This window comes from Mauremys reevesii, linkage group 7, assembly GCF_016161935.1.
Source record: "Mauremys reevesii isolate NIE-2019 linkage group 7, ASM1616193v1, whole genome shotgun sequence".
Taxonomy (NCBI): Eukaryota; Metazoa; Chordata; order Testudines; family Geoemydidae; genus Mauremys; species Mauremys reevesii.
Genome location: NC_052629.1, coordinates 28,292,724 through 28,311,249, shown reverse-complemented (window position 1 = coordinate 28,311,249; position 18,526 = coordinate 28,292,724). Strand labels below are relative to the sequence as shown.

The window sequence follows — 18,526 nt, the reverse complement described above, 5'->3', positions numbered from 1 at the left end:
GGGTCATAGGCACGGGAAGTAAGGGTGAGGGGGGCGCTGCAGTACCCCCAGGTTTTATGTGAGGCTGCCGGGCCTGTGCCTGGGGCTCTACTCCCTGGCTCGGGTCCCAGGGGACAGCCCCCGTGTCCTGCTCCCCAGCTGCTGGCTCCACACCTGGGGCCCTGATCCCGGCCCTCTGCCCAGGACTCTGCTCCACGGCCGTGCACCTGGGGCTTGGGTCCCAGTCACTGACCCCGCTCCCTGGGCACTAGCCCCATGCCCAGCACTCTGCTCCCCATCTCGGCACCTGGGGTTCAGGTCCCAGCAACCAGCCACACTCTCTGGTTGGCCCTGTGCCTGGGGCCCGAGCCCAGGGCCCCACTCCCGGCCCCGTGCCTGTGGCTCTGCTCCCAGGGCTCCACTCCCAGGGCCCCACATCCAACCCCATGGTTGGGGCTCTGATCCTGGCCCCGCACATGGGGTCCCAGCTGCTGGCCCCTGCCCAGGGCTCCACTTTTGGCCCTATGCCTGCCCCCAGCTGTGGCCACAGCCTTGGCCCCCTTACCCCTGTTCAGATCTCCCCCTCCAGGAGCCATAGCCCTGCTTCCAGCGTCAGCTGGGTGGGGGGGCATGGACAGGGGTAAGGAGGCTGGCTTTCAGCACCCTCACTACTAAAAATGTTCCAGCACCACTGCCAAGGGTTGAAGAGAACTGGTGGTAGCAGCCCAGTCTATGTATTTTGTGATCTTTATTATGCTCTATTGTGTTTTTCTTAAGTGCAGTAATAAACATCAGTATCTATACTTTATTATGTATTCAGCACAAAATAGGTGTGTGTGGCACGGGGTGATCACCCCACTCCAGCCGTGGAAGGGTAAAAGCAGCCCTGGAGGGGGCTGCAGCGGAGACAGCCAGGCTGATTAGAAAAGCAGCCACAGCTGTGGGCCACCTAATGGGGGGGGGGCAGCTGGCCTTTATAAAAGGGCTGGGGCCAGAAGCTGAGCACACAGAGAGTCTCTCTCTAGCTGCTGAGAGGGATGGGGTTGGCTGCTGAACAGAGTGCCCAGAGTGGAGCAGGGCTGGGGAGCTCCAGCCTGGAAACCCTGCAGGCTGTGTTAAAGGCCAAGAAGGGTACTGGGGTTGCAGAGAGGGCAGCCAAGGGTAGGCAGAGGCAACAGGTCCAAACCCTCCTTGCCGATGATGAGTGGCAATTATACTGCAGCTTTCCCCAGTGAGTGGGGGCTAGATGGTGACTGGTGGTAGCCAAAGACTGAGGTGAGGTGGTTGGGGGTTCCCTGGGGAGGGGAGACCCAGTGAGTGCAGAAACCCTGATGTAGAGGGGCACTGGGGTCTAGGAGGGACATGGGGGGGAGGGGGCTACTGGCAAGATGAGACACTGGCCTGCAGAGGGCCTGGATGACCAGCAGGAAGCACCACTGGTGAGTCATCACACTGTTAGTGTGCAAGGCACTGTGCAGACAAATAGAAGACATGAGCCCTGATTCTCCCCTGCCTTGCACCTTGAGTAGTCATTTTTACTGTTACAAAGTGAGTCTAAAATTCTACTGTTCTAATTAATGGTGTTTTACATCTGCTTTGTACCGCTTAAGTGACTACACCCAGTGCAAGGCTGTGAAGCATTATGCCTGTGGTGGCTGCTTCTATTTCATATTGGTGTGCGATTCTTCCTTCCTTCATTGATGCTGCTATTGGGATAGTATGCAAATGAGAAAAGCAGGCTCCTTCAAAGCGCACCTAGGCATGTGTTTCCAAAAGTGTGTGCGCACATAAGTAGGGAAGTGTGTGTGCATGTGTATACACATATATACTGAGTACATTGTACACAACAATGCACAATCTGAAAACTTGGGGGCTGCCTTACTACTGCATATGTGTTCTGGTGGTGCCAATAAACATAATTTGATTATCTTGGAACACTGGTACCTCCAAAAATTTGAAGGAGCCATATACTCTGAGAACCTTTTAGTAGGTTTTGTTCTATCATTAATATTTGAAACTATTTTATTAAAACAAATAAAAAAAAATCCTGGTATTTTCATATCACTACCTGTACTGAATCAGGGCTCAAAATAAAAGCAAAACAACATTTATTTACTGATGGCCCTGGCTTTTCATGAAGTTAATCTGGTTTATTTATCTGTACAATTCAATTAATCAGTTGTCTGAGATAGTTATGTTTTGGCTACTAGTCCTCTAAATGACATGTTTTGGTTTCTGTTGCATGATTAGATAAACATGCAGTCATTACTGGTATTAATATGGGCTAATGCAAATTTTAAATTTCTTTTCCAAAAACACTTATTCATGGATCTTTGGAATTCACTTCTTGCAGATATTCATGGCAATAAAACATGATTGCATGAATGAATGTGCCTGGAAAGTAAACATGTAAAAAAGGATGTGAGTATAACCAGAGCAAATACATTATAAGATAACTTACATGAGTATATATAGAGGGAAAATGTCTAGTATTTACAAAGCTCTAGAATTGAGCCACTTGTAGTAGTCAAATCTAATTGTCTCTACAGTACAGTGTGGGCAATGAAATACCTATGATAATAAAAACCCTTAATGAATTCTTTCATAATAAACATTTTATTAATCCCAACTGACTAGAAAACACCAAAATGATCAAAACATCCAAATAACATTTGAGCTGACAGCACCCTCTTCTGATTGCTAGATAAAACTGACTAAAACCTCTACTGAAAGTATTGCAAAATCCTTAGTCTCATTGAATTGCACCATGACAAAGATTACAGAGAGACAAATTGCTTGGAAGGAGAATGCAGTCATTTCATTTCCATTGGAACCCCTCCCCCCCCACACACACACTCTAAACTTAGGCTTTACTTTTTATAAGAAGAGGGAAGCCTTTTCCAATCACTTCTAGGTAGAGACCCTTTATTTTACTTGTGGGCAGTGGTGATGCTTATTATTCTTGCAAAATATGGCCCTTCTAGCTAAGAACTCTGGCACCCAGAGACTTTCCTGTGATTTCTCCATTTTATTCTGCTCTTCCTAGCCTCGCAGAGTGAAAGGCTGCTTCACGCACACTTTACTCTGATCTTCCCTTTCCAGGTTGTATTCCTGGGATCTCTCTCTGGACTAGGGAACTGCTAATACTCTCTCCTACATCTTCTTGGAAACAACCTGTTTAGCTGATTCAGGGTAGAATTTGGGTCCATCAGTATGTCGCTCTTTCAGTTCAAAGCTGCAGCAGCTATGTCCCCTGCCGGTGGTGAAGGACAATAATTATGCTTCTAAAGCCCATTACAATAGTAATTGCCTAGCACAGAGATAGGGAAAAGAGATAAGGAAATGAGAGAGAATTAAGATGAATAATGTCATGATAGAACTAGTTTTAATAGAATAACTTAACTGTGTCATAGGCCTTATATTAATAAGCTCAAATGGAGGTTCTCCTGTAGCTCGTGTCCCAGTTCTGTGCTTTTGAAGCAGAAAAGTCTGTGTTCTATCCCAAATGCAGCAGTGGTAGGTGACTGATCTCATGAGCACTTTTCTCTGTCATCCTCCATCTCCTCACTGCAACTGCCTTTTCAAAAGCTCCAGCAGAAAAACCTTCCTTGCTAAACAAGAAAAGCAAATGGAACAGTCATCTAAAATAACTGCTTAGAAATGACATCACTAAATTTCTCCTAGGAAACTGAACATTTTCTAGGATGCTATGGGAGATTGATCTGTACTTCTACAATATACCTGTGCTCTATAACATAACTCCCAAGGACTTTTGAAATCTCCAAGAATCTGCTGATTCTGGTATCTGTTCCAGATACCTATGACATAAGTATCCAGAGAGCAGTGTAAGTGCAGCGGTGTAGTACAGTGTGAATGTGGCTGTAGGGAAAACCTGCAAAGGGCATGATCCCACAGCAGCCTGGCTCGTGAGAGCACACTGCTCTGTTGGTGCTTACAAGCGATGCTAAATAAGCACTTCATTTAGCAACAGCTCAGTTCTTCAGTGTGAGCATGGCCTTAGCTGACCACGAATTTGGTACAGAGAGTGTGTTAAATGAGTTCATGAGGGCTGGTTAGAAGTTTTCACACAGATTTTTTAATTGAAAAAAGCCTCTTTCAAAAATGAAACTGAACCTGTATAACTCAATCATTTTAGGTGGTAACCATTGCTCACATAGATAAAGCTAAAAGTGGGCTGGCCTGCTCTGGGATTCAGAAATCAACAAAAAATGCTTCTTTCTCACCACCTGAGAGGTGGGGAGGCTTTGCCTGGGCCAGCAGGGGAAAGAAAACCCTTAGACTCTTTAAGAACTGCACCACTCTCCACTCCTTGTAGGCACTCGGTCTCATCTTGGGCTTGAAGACAGGGTCTCTGTGCCTGGCTGGTTGAAGGGAAGGGTATAGCAAAGCCTGGTAGCTCCTGTACAACTACGGGGAAGGTTTATATGCTCTTCCTCCAGTCTAGGGCTGCCAATCTGCATTGTGAAGAGAAGGGGCAGGGAGGTATGCAGCAGAGTAGCCTGCTGCAGTTACACATGGTTGTGCAACCTGGAGCAGTTGATGGAGTCCCAAGGAGCATAAGGGTGCCCAGCAGGGTTCTGGTAGGACTGGCTAGAAATCACCCTCCAGGGGTGCAGCTAGGTCCATAGGAGGTAGCACCTGGGGCAGGCCAAGGGCTGTGCCTCTCTCTCTCACACACAGCAGAACCCAGAGCTTTTTCCCTTGCGAGGTGACACAAATCCCGCTTGCCCCAGGAGGATGGTAGCAAGTGCAGATGGTTTCCCTTGGTGGAGATCTCTCCTTAGCTGGGAGCGAGTCTGGAGGGGCAGAGTGGTTGGCTCTCCACCTCCCTTACACCTGCCCGCCACCTCATGCCCCCAGCAGCGGGGGGCAGGAAGGAGTAATGGGAAAGAAATCAGGAATTTTCCCATGGGCTGAAATAATTGGGCTTTCTCCTTCCCACCTGGTCATTCTCAGGAAACTTAGGGGTAGCCCTATAGCTGAGATGCCCATAAGGTTTCCCTGCGGGGTTGGGGGCTCCTTTACGTGACATTTGGTCTTTACCCCAGATTCTCCAGGAGATAGCAGTGGCCTGGCATATAATCTTCACATGTTGCCAGCAGCTGAGCTGTCAGACTAGGATGGGACTGTGGATTGTCTGGGTCCCAGTGCTCCTACATTAGGGTGTAGGTAAAGCACCCCAGTGTGGTGGAATCTGGCAGTTGGCCCCTTGCAGATGATACATAGGGGCAGGGTTGGGGAGTGGCGGCAGTCATCAGAACATGAGCATCCAGCTTGGAGAGGGAATGTAGGGAAGTTAAGGCCATTGAGAGGCTCCCACTGTGTGTGTGGCGAAAGGTGGGACATCCCATGTGGTGAGTGCCACCACAGCTATCAGTCCCAATCTTTCTTTCAGCAAGGCAGACTTAAGCAGGATTGGCCGCTCCAATCATAATGCACCTTCTCAAAGCCAATAGAGATAATACTGAAAGGGAAATATATAGAAATTATCTCTGTGTGTGATAGTGAAGCCATGATAGCAGGCAGAGCAGTCAAGGTGGAGACCTGGTCTTTGCAAGCAACAATGTGCCTTTCAATGAGGGCAAATACTATGGGGAACTTATCCAGATACAGAGGTTTAAAAAAATATTGGCACCCACAGAGGACATATTTGCCCAGCACCCAGAGGAGGTGACACTCCATAAGAATGGGGTGCGGGAGGGATCAGTCAGGGTATCAGTCAGCTGAGAGGTGAGATTCCTGGGTGTGTAGACAGACTTACACTAGCTAGGTTTTAGATAGTGTGCTAATAGTAGCAGTGTGGACATTGCAGCCCAGGTGATGGCTCAGGCTAGTCACCTGAGCTCAGACCCAGGGGGGTCAGGCTGGCTTGGACTCTGGTAGCTAGCCCAAGATGTTTTCCCTGCCTCAACATCCATGCTGCTATTTTTAGTATGCTAGTGCAAGTCCGTCTATCTGCCAGGGGAATCGCACCTCTGATCTGCAGTGCTGACATATTCCCCAGGTGTTCCCCATGGGTATGGGAATGGCCTCACTGTACTGAACTCAAGGTGCTAGCTATGGGTGCTCCAGTGGGATTACCATGACAAGGGAGATAATATTGTGGAAAGGGTGCTCAGCTGAATAAAAGATACTGGATAAAGCTGTAGATTTGATAGAATGATTCCAGACTTCCAAGTCCTTAGAGTGTTTACATTGCTCAGTAAAAGGTAGGATTTATTTTAAAAAGAGGGGGGCAAGTTGCAGGCTGGTGGATATGTGAGCCTCTCTTTTGATGGGTGTGCCCAAAAAGGCACCTGGGGAATATTGTTTGAGATGCTACTTTTATATGAGGAAATTAATGACACAGAATAATGATGAGTCTATTCATCCTTCACCCTCCTCCCTCCTGTGAGGGCTTGCAAATTAGAGGAAATCTCACATTAAGATGCTTTCTTGGCTACTCCCAATGCTCCTTGTACTTTAGTCTGATGCATTTTTTTTAATTATGAAGGTCACTTTCTTTTGACAGGCCAAGCCTACAGACACACTCATAATGTTAAAGAAGAAAAAAACAAACCCACAACTGAGGAGTGACAAGGCAAGACATAGTGCTATAAGAAGGTGGGGAGGCTGGGACTGGCTCTGTCACAGCAGTACATACAGACTGGCTTTGTGTGGCAGTTGCTGGTGCCAGGCCACTCTTTCTTCACAGAGAAGGCAGTTACCTCAAAAAAGCAAGTGTCTGTCTGTGGTGATATCAAAGAGTGCAAGTTGTTCAGTATTGGAGTGGTTACATCCACAGCACAGCTTGGAACTGGAGCCCAACAGCTTCCGGCTAACAATGACGGTATCCAAATGCATACAAGAGTACAGAGGCCCCTCTTGGGAGGGATAATTCAGTGGTATACAAGTGCTAAACTCTTCCTGTTTATCCCTTCCTTCAGGATCAAGAGAATAAGTCAGAGGCATTGGTGACAAGATGTGTGAGTGCGGTACTGTACATTTGGCCCGCAGATGTGTGGCCAGTTCTGGAAATTCACAGCTGGATTTTAGTGGTGAGGGAGCTGGGAGTTGGCATGAATGGAGGGACACATTCTGCAGTCAGTGGATGATGCTCTTGCATTCTTTGGTCAGGGAGGGGCCATGTGAAGGGATCAGTGTATACCTGGGTGGAGCTAAGGATTAGGACAAGGAGAGATGGGATGGTAGTGGAGCTTGATCTTTTTCCCAAGGGTAATTGTAACCTGGCCTGAGATGTTGCAGCAGAGGTTTCTGGCAGGCCTGCCTGGCCTTCACAAGTAGAAAAGGCCATGAGAGGATAGATCAGCTGGTGGGTAAATTGTATGAATAGAAAAGGTTGATGGTTGCCTATTGTGAATTTGCATATCCTAATACTGGAGTTATTCAGTGAAGAGGCGGTACCCCTCTCTGAATGGGGAGTGGATAGGATTCTGGCGGCTATTGGGGAAGGAATTGTTAATAATGTGAGAATCTGGCAGGGATGTTGTGGTGACAGCCAAGTAACTTGCTACCATCTCCTGGTGGCAGATGTCCAGAGCAGGTAATCATTCAAAAGGGAGGGGCCTGGTTCCCAGATAAACCAGACTTGAATGCAGATTAGAACATGGCACCTCCTAAAGAAGGTGCGGAATGGAATTTGGGCACCTAATGTCTGGTACAATGAGGAAACAAACCCCTCTTTGCCACCCTCTTAACACTCATAAGGATTCCCTGCAATGGTGGGGGTTGGGGTTGGATGGTAGCCCTCCACAGGTGGAATGAATTACAATAGGAAGGATGACCTGCACTAGATAAAGTTATTGCCTAGTAGTTCTCACAGAGTTGGGCCCAGTTAGATCACATTCCTGGCATCTTTTCTCTCTTCCTGAGGTGTCTGGGACAAAAGGAGAGATGGGTCTGAGGGCCTGCTGTAATGTGCGTGGGGAGAAGTGTGACATAGACAAGTCTGAGCCAGGTTATTCAAAATGACAAACAATGAGTACAGGATCCACCATCTCCACTCTCGCAATTTTCTTGCAAGTTTGCTGCTATTTCTAAAACACAATGGATGCGGATAGTAATAACATTATTAATACAAATGGAGAGGCTTGGGACATGTGTGCAGGAAAAGACATTAATGTGCATTTCTGGCTGTAAATAAATCTCACAGATTCATTTTGTTGTTTTCTCTCTTCCCCCCCCCCCCTCAATTGGTGCAAGTGTCAGGATTGCCAAACCAAATTTGAGGTTGGTGCTATGTCAGCTTGTGCTCTGGCTCCCTCCCAAGATGGAGAAGTCACACTGGACTCTTTGCTTTGGACTCCTATTTAGAATTCAGACCCTTCCATCACCCGTCAAAGGAAGCTATACCAATTGAATGCCCATGATTTAAAAATATTGTTATGGATGAGTATAGGCAGAAAAGGTAAATTTGGATTGTTTCATTTGAGACTAGCGCTTGATACTGAATCAGGGCTATGGTTTGTATTCAAATTTGATTATGCTAAAATCTCAAGATTATTTTTTTTGGCTACGTTTGAACTGAATGTTGTCAATAGACCCCTTCCAGTCTGAAATCTGGCACAGAACCCAAATCAGGAGCAGGTTCTCATCCAGGGATTCAAATACTAACAAATAGCCCTCCTGCCATGCTGTCACCAGGTTGGAGTTGGAGAAGAAAGATGACTCCAGAGGGGAAACAGATGAAAAGTTGAATTTGGCAGTATTATTAAAGTGGAACCTGTTTCCTAATTATAAAAACAAAAACAAGTAATGGTAAATGTCTTACAGAGGCTTCAAATTCAGTATCAAGCCTATCTGGCAATGTCAGATTGATCAGATAGAAAAGAGAACCTCTCAATCAGATATGAGTACCAAAACTGTTGGTACTTTTTCCTTGTAAAAATTCTTTAATGTCTTTGCTGATAACAATTTAGAGGCAGCTAACATCAGTACTTGCAAGAATTTACAGCAGAGTTCATTCTAGTGTTCATCAGCCAGGTTGGGATAATTTGTTCATGCAGTTATCAGTTTAATCAGCCTAATAGAATCCTGCTGTTCAGACTCCCAATGTTTCAGTAAGCTCTAAGTAGGAAAACTTTTCCAAAAAAATTGTGTTGTCCTTTAAAATTATGTTGATCCCAGTAGTGTGAATTGTTAGCAGTAATGCAGTGAAATACTTGAAAAAGTTTATTCAGGATTATTAAATCTTTTTAGGAAAAACAGTATAGTCCTCAATCAGTCTGTAGTGCAGCTGTCAGACTGAACTGGAAAGGCTATAATAATAGTGGAGGCATATTGACAACCCATGGGAAGAATTAGCCATGTTCAGAGTGATAGGGATAAAGAAAATGTCATGTTCGCATCAGTAAATCACCAAGTGTTATGGTTATGATGTCAGTTTATACTCGGGCAAATAGTGGTGAGCATATAGGTGCTTTAAACAATCCATAGCTAGGTAGGGTAGTCTGGATTTATAAGGAGGACCAAAACATCTGAACTTGGAATAGAAAACAAGAGCCCCCAGTAGTCCACCTGACAATGTTGCTTTGTTTGCTTTTAATTAATCTGTCACTGCAAACATGACCTAGTTGCCATAGTACAGATGTCAGCTTGCAACAGCCTTCCCCTAGAGCCATCCATAATGAGGATTTGACATTTATATCTGCTCACCCAGTCATGAAGAGTAGTTAATTAGCTCCATCTACTGCTGCATGAAGTGAACTGTACCAATAGTAGTAAGTTCTTAGTGGTCTCCTTGGATTGCTCTCTTCACTGTAATTCTAGGGCTCCTTGCTTCACCACTCAACTGGCAAAATATTTTAGTGGGAAGAAGAAAGGGGACAGTTTAATTAGTTTCTTGTAATCCCTTTTGGTTTGTATAATGTATCTTTTCCTCTGTGTGTGGCTTTTTTGATTGCTTGTTTTGAGTTTTTGGGTGAAGTTTGTTTTTTCTTGGCTTTTCTTTGGCTTGCTTTTCCCCTAGTTTGAGAGTGAAGATGGTGCTTCAATAGTAATTCTTGGGAACAGTGTACAGAAGAACAAAGATAAATGAGATCCTCAAGCTACTAGTGTCTTGAATGAAACTGGCCCAACCATTCTGTTTCATGAAAAATGTTGAGGTTTCAAAATTTGTTTTCCTTCTGCATCAGAGCAAAAATAAAATTCTGGAATTTTTCAAGAAAAAACAAGACCAAGAGAGTGACTCACCCCAACTCCCAAGCTATTGGCTATTCTAGGGCCCTCGCCTAGGATATGCCAACCACCAGGCTACAGATTATTTGGGGAGTGGCTCTCTCAATTTCTCCTCTTGCAGCTGTTCCACTTGGTATAGATCATTAAATAGTCATTGGGCCACTGAAAGAGAGCAAGATTGACTCACTCCATAGGCTGGTGGCACTCAGCTGGGCTGTGGGAAATCAAGGATCAGGACATACTCTGAATCAGCTATTGGCTATTCTGGAGTGTCAGTGTCTCTCTCTGACCAAAAATTTCTATCCTGGACTTGAGAAGGCTTTGACTAATTGGCATTTTCAAGTAAAAAATCATTTCATCAAAACATTTCCATCCACCAGCTCTAGTTCTGAATATAAATGGGCTGTAACTGGACACCTAAATGCTGCATTTGGGTACTCATGCCAACTCCTAAGTTAATAGATGCCTGGGTTATACACTTATAATATGTGCCAATTTGAACATCCAAATGTGGATTTCGGCAACTGATTCAATTGCATTAAGTCACTCTTGAAAATAAGTCTCCTTATGTAATATAAAATGTAAATATACATTTTGATTTATTAGAGAGATAATGAATGCCTGTTCTAAGACTCCTTCCTTTCTGAATTCTGCTGAATATTCCAGGTATATCTAACAGAACATCTCTGCTATACCAGTGACTGGACCATATTATGTACTCCTTAACATCCCAGTGAATGTCAGTTGAATGGCAGCAACAAACCAGGTAATATGGAAAACTAGCAGAAAAAGAACTACTATCCCAAATGCCTGACATACACAGGAAAATTCATTGTTATGATGGAAATGTAAAGATGACCTAGCAGTTAGAGTATTTTTACTAGTACCCAGGAATGGTACCTTGTTAATGTCAGAGTTGTGTATCTAATGTATGTGATTAAGCAACTGTAGGAAGCTTGATACACCAGAGAAAAGGAATTGTGGCTCAATACCTTTCAAAGTGTATGTATGTGTGTGGAGTCATGTTTATTGCACTAAATGCTACCCTCATGAAACTCATGGTCAGCTCCCATAAAAATCAATCGGAGTTGTGCGTAACTACACAGGCAGATTTTGCCATATGAATGTATACAGCAGGTAGCAGTGCTACCATTATGTATAATTTTGCACATTTGGTGTCCCTCGTTATTTATTCATCTGAAGTACAGTAGCTCCCCAAATATGCTAGGTTCTTTCTAAATACATAGTAAGAAACAGTCCGTCCTGAAGAGATTACAATCAAAATAAACAAGACCACAATAAGCAGACAGACATATGAACAAAATATCTCAGGTGATGTTAGCTATATATCAAGATAGAGCCTTTCTCAGTTACATCCCAGCATCTGTGAAATTCAGACCATTTTTTTTCCTCTGCCTTAGACATCTGAGCTTGTATTGCGGCCTCTGGTCTTAGTACCAGCCAAGGCTTACTCATCTCTGCTCTCACCCTCATATCTTATCTTCAAAACTTCTTCCATAAATTTCATGTATTTAGAGTATCTATTGCAGCCAGTTACCCAGGAGCTTGGAGATGGTCACTTGCCACTCTGGAATAAATGCTGTGTGTGAGAGGGATCATACAAGTTTTGCTGCTAATTCTTCATGCAATGCACTGAAATCCATTCCCCTGTCCCAGAAGATTACAACTGCTTCTACTTAAGATGCATTCATGCCAAATCAAGTTTTGTTTTTATGAATTTGTCATTAATACAGAATTATGTAAATTATAATTATACATAAGACGGCTTTTCAGTTTATTCTTTCATGAATGCTTGGGAAATTTCCATGTCTAACTCCTGTTACTATTAGCACATCAGTGGGAGAGCAGATTCCATTATAGGATTTTGCACTTCAAATAAAGTCACTTTGACCTGAAGACAGTTTTCAGAAAGTACATTTACTGCGAATTGTCTCTAAATTAATTTAAAGTTATATTAACCAAAGGGGTAACCTTGTGCTTCTACCAAAAATAACCACCTCCCCCAGTTTACTATGTTAATGTAACCAATTTGCCAAATACAAATGGCTATTCAAAAAGATATAAGATGAATTTAAGCTATAGATTTGGAAATCCAAATACAGAGCTTTATTTTATACTTTCTGCTGAAATAACAGAAGGGAAACAAACCTGGAAGTGGATCCCAAATAAAGCCCAGTCCCACAGCTTATGCTCAAGTGCAGCTCTCTTGGAATCCATTGCACGAATAAAGACTGGAGGGTCAGGTCCATAAATTCAGTATGTTAAATGAAAAATTGTTCCCTTTGACATTGTTATAATATATAATTATTGAGACTATTCTACTGATAGACATCCCAGAATATGAATTAGAGGTCGTATTTTTCTTGTTCTTCATACAAGTGCTCTTACCTTGGTTTATCATTTCCACATTCTTTTATATGAATGGCAGGAGAGGTCATGCTGAACTCAGAAACCCTCAGACCAGAGGTAGGCTCTCCCTATTCCTTCAAAAGGGTTATAGGAGGAGAATCTGGAGTTACCCTTCTGCAGTACCTGTTGACACAAAAGCCTGTGAGGCCTTAGAAATCAGGCACCAAGGCCAAGATCCTCAAAGGTACTTAGGGGCCCAACTGATTGTCTTTTTCATTGGCTTGTTTTTTAAAAACACTCAACTGTTATATATGGGACTATATCAAATATGTTCTAAATAACGGCTTACACATGCTTCTGTTGAACTGATGGTATCAGTCCCATTGACTTAATAGGGGTGCGGAAAACCAGTGCGATATTAAGAACATGGAATTTTCCTCCATAACATGTAGTGATGTCTTCCCTCACAAGTAAAAAACTGATGGGTGGATATGAACCCATTGGTGTAAATATTCTGCACAAGTACATATATGTGTGCATTATAATATAAAATACTTGTCAGATCACTGCACTTTCCATGATATACAGTATACACACACATGAGCTGCTCAGTGAATTACTAGGTAGCTGATGAGAGACAGTATTTCTGAACTTTTGTGTAGCAATATAAAAATGGGTCATATACCCAATAATTTCCATAATATTACCGCTGCTGTGAATTACTATTTAGAATGATTTATCATCAACTATTCTGTTAGCCAGGTCACAATTTTAGCTGTGTAAGACTATCAGTTTGCAATTGGAAAATTACTGCATGTGAAAACTAAGATTGGTTAGAATTTTTGTGTTATGCTAAATAAAGGTGAAATAGTCAATGGAGATTGATTGAAAGGGAAGTTGTCTCTTTAAATGAAGCACATCAGGTTTAGCCCTGGCGTAATGGTTATCTGGGAGGGTGTAAATGGCCATGTTCCATTAGAGACTGGCCCACACCTAAACACCACATCTAAACATCTCTTCAGTTGGGAAGAGTACGGATCTGGATCCAAGCTCTTTGGCTTTGGGAGTTCTACATGTCTTTAAGGGTCAGTGTTGCTAATTATTTGTGATCTTGCAAAGTCTTACACGTGGTTTTGGCTTGTGTTAATAGTTCAATCCCTCAAACCACTTATTTGCTGTTAAGCAAAAAAAATTTAATCTCCAGTGATAAGTGTTGTTACATAATATTCTTGGAGATGTATGCATTACTGACAAAGCCAGAGGGAACATAATGATGGAAACATAACAGAAAAATAACTTGACTGATTTTATTTTTAAATATATTCAATGCAGTGCAGAAATTTAGTGTTATATAACTCTCTCATTTTACAAAATGTAACATTTAAAAACAGAACTTGTTGGCTTTTGATAAATAGTACACAGAGAGATGGGCATGCTAAATTAGGTCAGTTTTGGACTATAGTAACTTACAGTAACAGATCTTATACTACAGTAATTTAACTTGAAACTCAATAGAAGTACTACTTGATAAAATGGCAAGTTTTTACCATAATTAGGGCCCTACCAAATGCACCATTTTTGGTCAATTTCACAGTCATAGGATTTTTAAAAATAGTCAGTTTCAGGGTTTCAAATGTTTACATCTGAAATTTCACAGTGTTGTAACCATGGGGGTCCTGACCCAAAAGGCAGTCATGAGGGAGTCACAAGGCTATTGTAGGGTGGTTGTGGGATTGCCACCCTTACTGCTTACCCATCAGAGCTGGGGAGCCAGAGCCAGGTGCCCAGCTCTAAAGCCAATGCGGCCACCAACAGCAGGGCTGGCTCTAGACCCCAGCGCGCCATTTTCCCAGGAGGGCGGCAGGCGGGTCCGGCGGACCTTCCGCAGCCATGCCTGCGGGAGGTGCACCGGAGCCGCCGGACCAGCGGACCTCCCGCAGGCATGACTGCGGACGGTTCCCTGGTTCTGCGGCTCGGGTGGACCTCCCGCAGGCATGCCTGCGGAAGCTCCACTGGAGCCACGGGACCAGCGCACCCTCCACTGGCACGTCCCCCGGAGCCGCGGTACCGGCGCCCGGCAGCACGCCCCCTGCGGCATGCCACCCTGCTTGGGGCGGCCGGATTACTAGAGCCGCCCCTGACCAACAGCAGCGCAGAAGTGAGGGTTGCAGGATATGGAGGGTTGGTTACTATATGTTTGGGTTTTCCTAGCAGCTTCTCTGCCCAGGTCTGGGGTTGACAGCTGGGGCCCCAGCCTCTCCGCCCGGGTCAGGGGCTGAGAGCATTCTCCCTTCTGCACTGCCTTCAGAGCTAGGCTCACAGCCAGCAGTTGTGGAGTTTCCTGCAGCTGGGGGACATTCCCAGAGATGGATCTGACTGCCTCCAGGAGCAGCCCCTGACGGGGAAGAAGTCCAGTCCCGTCCTTCCCCAGCCTAGGCCAGGACTAGCAGCTGGAACCCAGCACATGGTAGGAGCCCCCAACTTGGGGTGCCCTCAGCTCTGCTCCTCTCCTACAACAGCCAGATTTCATGGAGGAGATCAGAGTTCATGGTCTGTGATGCATTTTTCACAGCCATGAATTTGGTAGGGCCCTAGCCATACTGCATCGTAAAATAAAAATGTTACTCTGACAAAACCAATGCAACTTTCCCAACTGTACTCATTATGTCTTACCTTAATTTACATGACAGTTTTATAGCTTAAAATACTTAGAAATACAAATAATATACCCAGTAAAATACATTTATTATGATAAATGATAATGGGAAAGAGAGTCTGGCATAGTTGTCTATGTGGTATGGGTTTTTAACATAGAAACAGTCAGAGATACAGAAGAGTCTTTTCATCACTGTCATTGGTGAACTACACCCACTGTGTTTACTTTTCTCGTCTTTTCTGTTACTGCTGGTATTGATGTTTTTCTTTGAATCAACCTTGTTAATCTTGTCAGAGACATTACAACTGTTTGCAATTGTTGCCAGTACTCCATTAATCTCTTCTTCAACCTCTTCATCCTCATCCTGACAGGAAATAAAACAGCAGGATAGAGGCACTTAAGCATACGTTTTATTGCATATATTTACATTTACACTGAACTGAATGATTAGGTTTCCCTATGACTCTCTTTTTGTAGTGCACACCTGATTTTAGTGGGTGTACACACACATGGAAGCAGCTACTGTCAGTTTTCAAAGTCTCCAAATACAAGGACAACACAGTGACTTACGTGGCAGCTTTTGGCAAAAGTTCAAATCTGAGTGTAAAGGAAAACTAGATTTGTACAGAAATGTTCCATCAAACATTAAAGTGAGCATGAAATCTGTTAAATGTATCAAAGGGGATAAACAATCTTTTTGTTGAAAAGATCAAGTTAACTGTCAGCAGCTAGGAATTGTTTAGGAGTATATCATTATTTTAGCAGAAGATCAGTGGAGCTGCAGCTACCCCTAGATCTAGCTAGATCTAGGGGTAGATCTAGCTAGCTAGTTCAAGCACCTCAGAATTTGAGAGAATCTTACTCTTTGCCCAGTAGGCTGACTATTCTTCAGCCTCTTAGGCTCATGATGAAGGTTGATCTATTTTAAAAAATAATAAAGCACTGACAAGGATAAGGAAGAGGAATGAACCTCCCAACTAAATGAATATTTCAATATTTCATAATCCCTTATTTCAGTTCCTGATTCAGCAAAGCACTTGAAACACATGCTTAAAGTTCAGTGGGTTAAAGTTAAGCACATGCTTAAGAGCTTTGCTGAAACAGGGCAGCGCTTTGAGCCCTACACAAATATTTCGAGGGGTTTTCCTTTGCTTTGATTGGAGAGAGCATTGAGCCAGAAAGTTCGTGGCTGAAGTCCTGACCCTTTGAAATCTATGGGAGTTCTGCTGTTGACTTCAATGGGGTCAGGATTCTACCTCAGATTTAGAAGTAAAATACAGTGAGTCAGTGAAACAGAATAGAAGGAACTGGAAAAATCATCACTGTCATTTTTGTTTTTCAATTTGCCAGAAAAATCTAGTATCTTCCATCTGACAGAGATAAACCATGCACAACACAATGGGTTTTCCCAGAAAATGCACCTGATGGCAAAAATTCCTTTCATCTGCAGTATAGCTTCTTGCAGCAATGTCAGTAATTTGAAATAAAAAACTGAGATTAAAAATATGTTTATAAACCACAGATAAGATTATGCCATAAAATTCCAGTCTGGATTTTAAACACTGCCTGAGGAAATGCTAGCTATGGAGTTTTACTTTGAACCTATTTCTATTACACATTTCAATTTCTTAGCTATTCTACTTTAAAAACTGTTCTCAGCACAACATCGTTCTCATGATCCCAAAGAAAATCCTACCCAGCAGTGTCTCCCACACTTTAAACAAAGCACCAAGGCTGAGTCATAATGATTGTAACTGGCACTTCAAAAGTTAATAAAATCAAGAAACCTCTCAGAAGAAACCTGACTGTTCCCAGGTTCTCATTTATTAGAAAGAGAAAAGGAGCAGAACAACATCTTTGTTTTTAAAATGGTGGGAGTTAGTGCATTGTTCAGTTTAAAGTTTGATTTCTCACCCAAGTAAAGTCAAATAAAACTTGTACAGAATTACAGTTTTATTGCACAGCAGGAAAGGACACCGCCTATGTGCCATTTTTCTTTTTACACAGCCGCATGTGAACGATTCACAGGTGGCTTTTGCTTTATTAGGCTATTCTTAACTTATTTCTTTTCCCTAGGAAGCCCTTAAAACTTGAGTGGAAAATGCTGTCTATGGCGTGGTGCATGTCTCACTCCTGTTGCTGGTTCCAAGCCACTCTTTTTTCACAGAACATAAAAGACGCATTTACAGCACCAGCGTGATTATCATATTGCACCTGTGAAAAGAAGAGACTCTACAACAGAACTACAAATAGGTATCTGCCTTACAAATCAGGGATGTTGGGGGACTGCTGAAAAAGAGGGGCTTTGGGGTACTTTGTGAGAAGAATAATTATGCTGTTTTACCTTATGAAAACCTTGCATTTCAAGAGAGAGTTCAACTGCAGCTGTATTTTTTAAATGTGATACCATTGACTCTTCTCTCACTCCCAGCTCTTAGTGAGAGAATAGCAGATGGCACTATGAAGGGATTTGTCTGAATACAAAAATCAGCAGCATCCATGAAATGATACTGTATGAGAGCTGAAAAGTACTGTATATGTTATCTGCTGTTGCTGTTTATATTAACTGAAGTGTTTGACATCCAACCGCTGACAGGAGGAAAGATGTCACTTCTGCTGAATATTATAGATTTTCAAGATTAAGTGTTTCATCCAAGAGTGTCATGGTATCTGGTGCACCTGGAGATTCCTTTGCCAAGCCAATTTAGAATGTTTGTAAAGGCAACATGTTGCTGTGCATTATAGCTGCAGCAGGTGTGACCAATAGATATAAGACTGAGTGTTTCCACTATTATCCAATTTTCAAATTGTGGCACTTTCCTCTTTCAGGATGAAAGTTTCCAGGCTTGTTCTCTATCCAAAGGTCAATTAAAAAAAATAAGGCTAGATGAGGATCCCTTTCTTTTATACAGGGGAAAGAGTCAAAAGGGTTTCTTTAGTCATAAAGGTAGGTTCTGTCCTTCATACAGAAGAAAGCAAGGTGTAAGGCCTTTGAAAGGTAACCTATTGGTTTATTCAGACTGTTATGCAGTGGGCTAACTGTATTGAAATGAATGGGACATCATGCTTGAATTTCCATACAGCAGGTGATTCATCAGTTTTTGTGATCGACTTTGATGTTGTCTGTGCTGATCATGGCTCACATGGAGCTTGCTACTGCAGGTGTCTGTATATGGCTAGCTATTTCACAGTTCATATTCTAAACCGTAAATCCCCAGCGCATCCAAAGGACTAAAATGTGCCAATTTAACCAATGCTGGCTCTTATTTAAATACTAAAACAGAGTGCAACACAGATCATTCTTACTCATTGTTTAAGGCTACA

General features: G+C 43.1%; 1 protein-coding gene across 9 annotated transcripts in view; it reads right to left on the bottom strand.

The window, feature by feature from the left end:
- Window positions 1-12,598: 12,598 nt before the first annotated feature.
- Window positions 12,599-18,526, bottom strand: part of LOC120368704 (gamma-aminobutyric acid receptor subunit pi-like) — an 88,872-nt gene continuing 82,944 nt past the window's right edge. For 7 of the 9 annotated variants that reach the window (XM_039481110.1, XM_039481111.1, XM_039481114.1 and 4 more), the window contains one exon: window positions 14,613-15,566. In XM_039481110.1, the coding sequence (XP_039337044.1) occupies window positions 15,255-15,566 (312 nt within the window). In that variant the 3' untranslated portion in view covers window positions 14,613-15,254. Of the gene's footprint in view, window positions 12,730-14,612; window positions 15,567-18,526 lie in introns of those variants that run through there. The other 2 variants (XM_039481116.1, XM_039481118.1) reach the window with 2 other exon arrangements.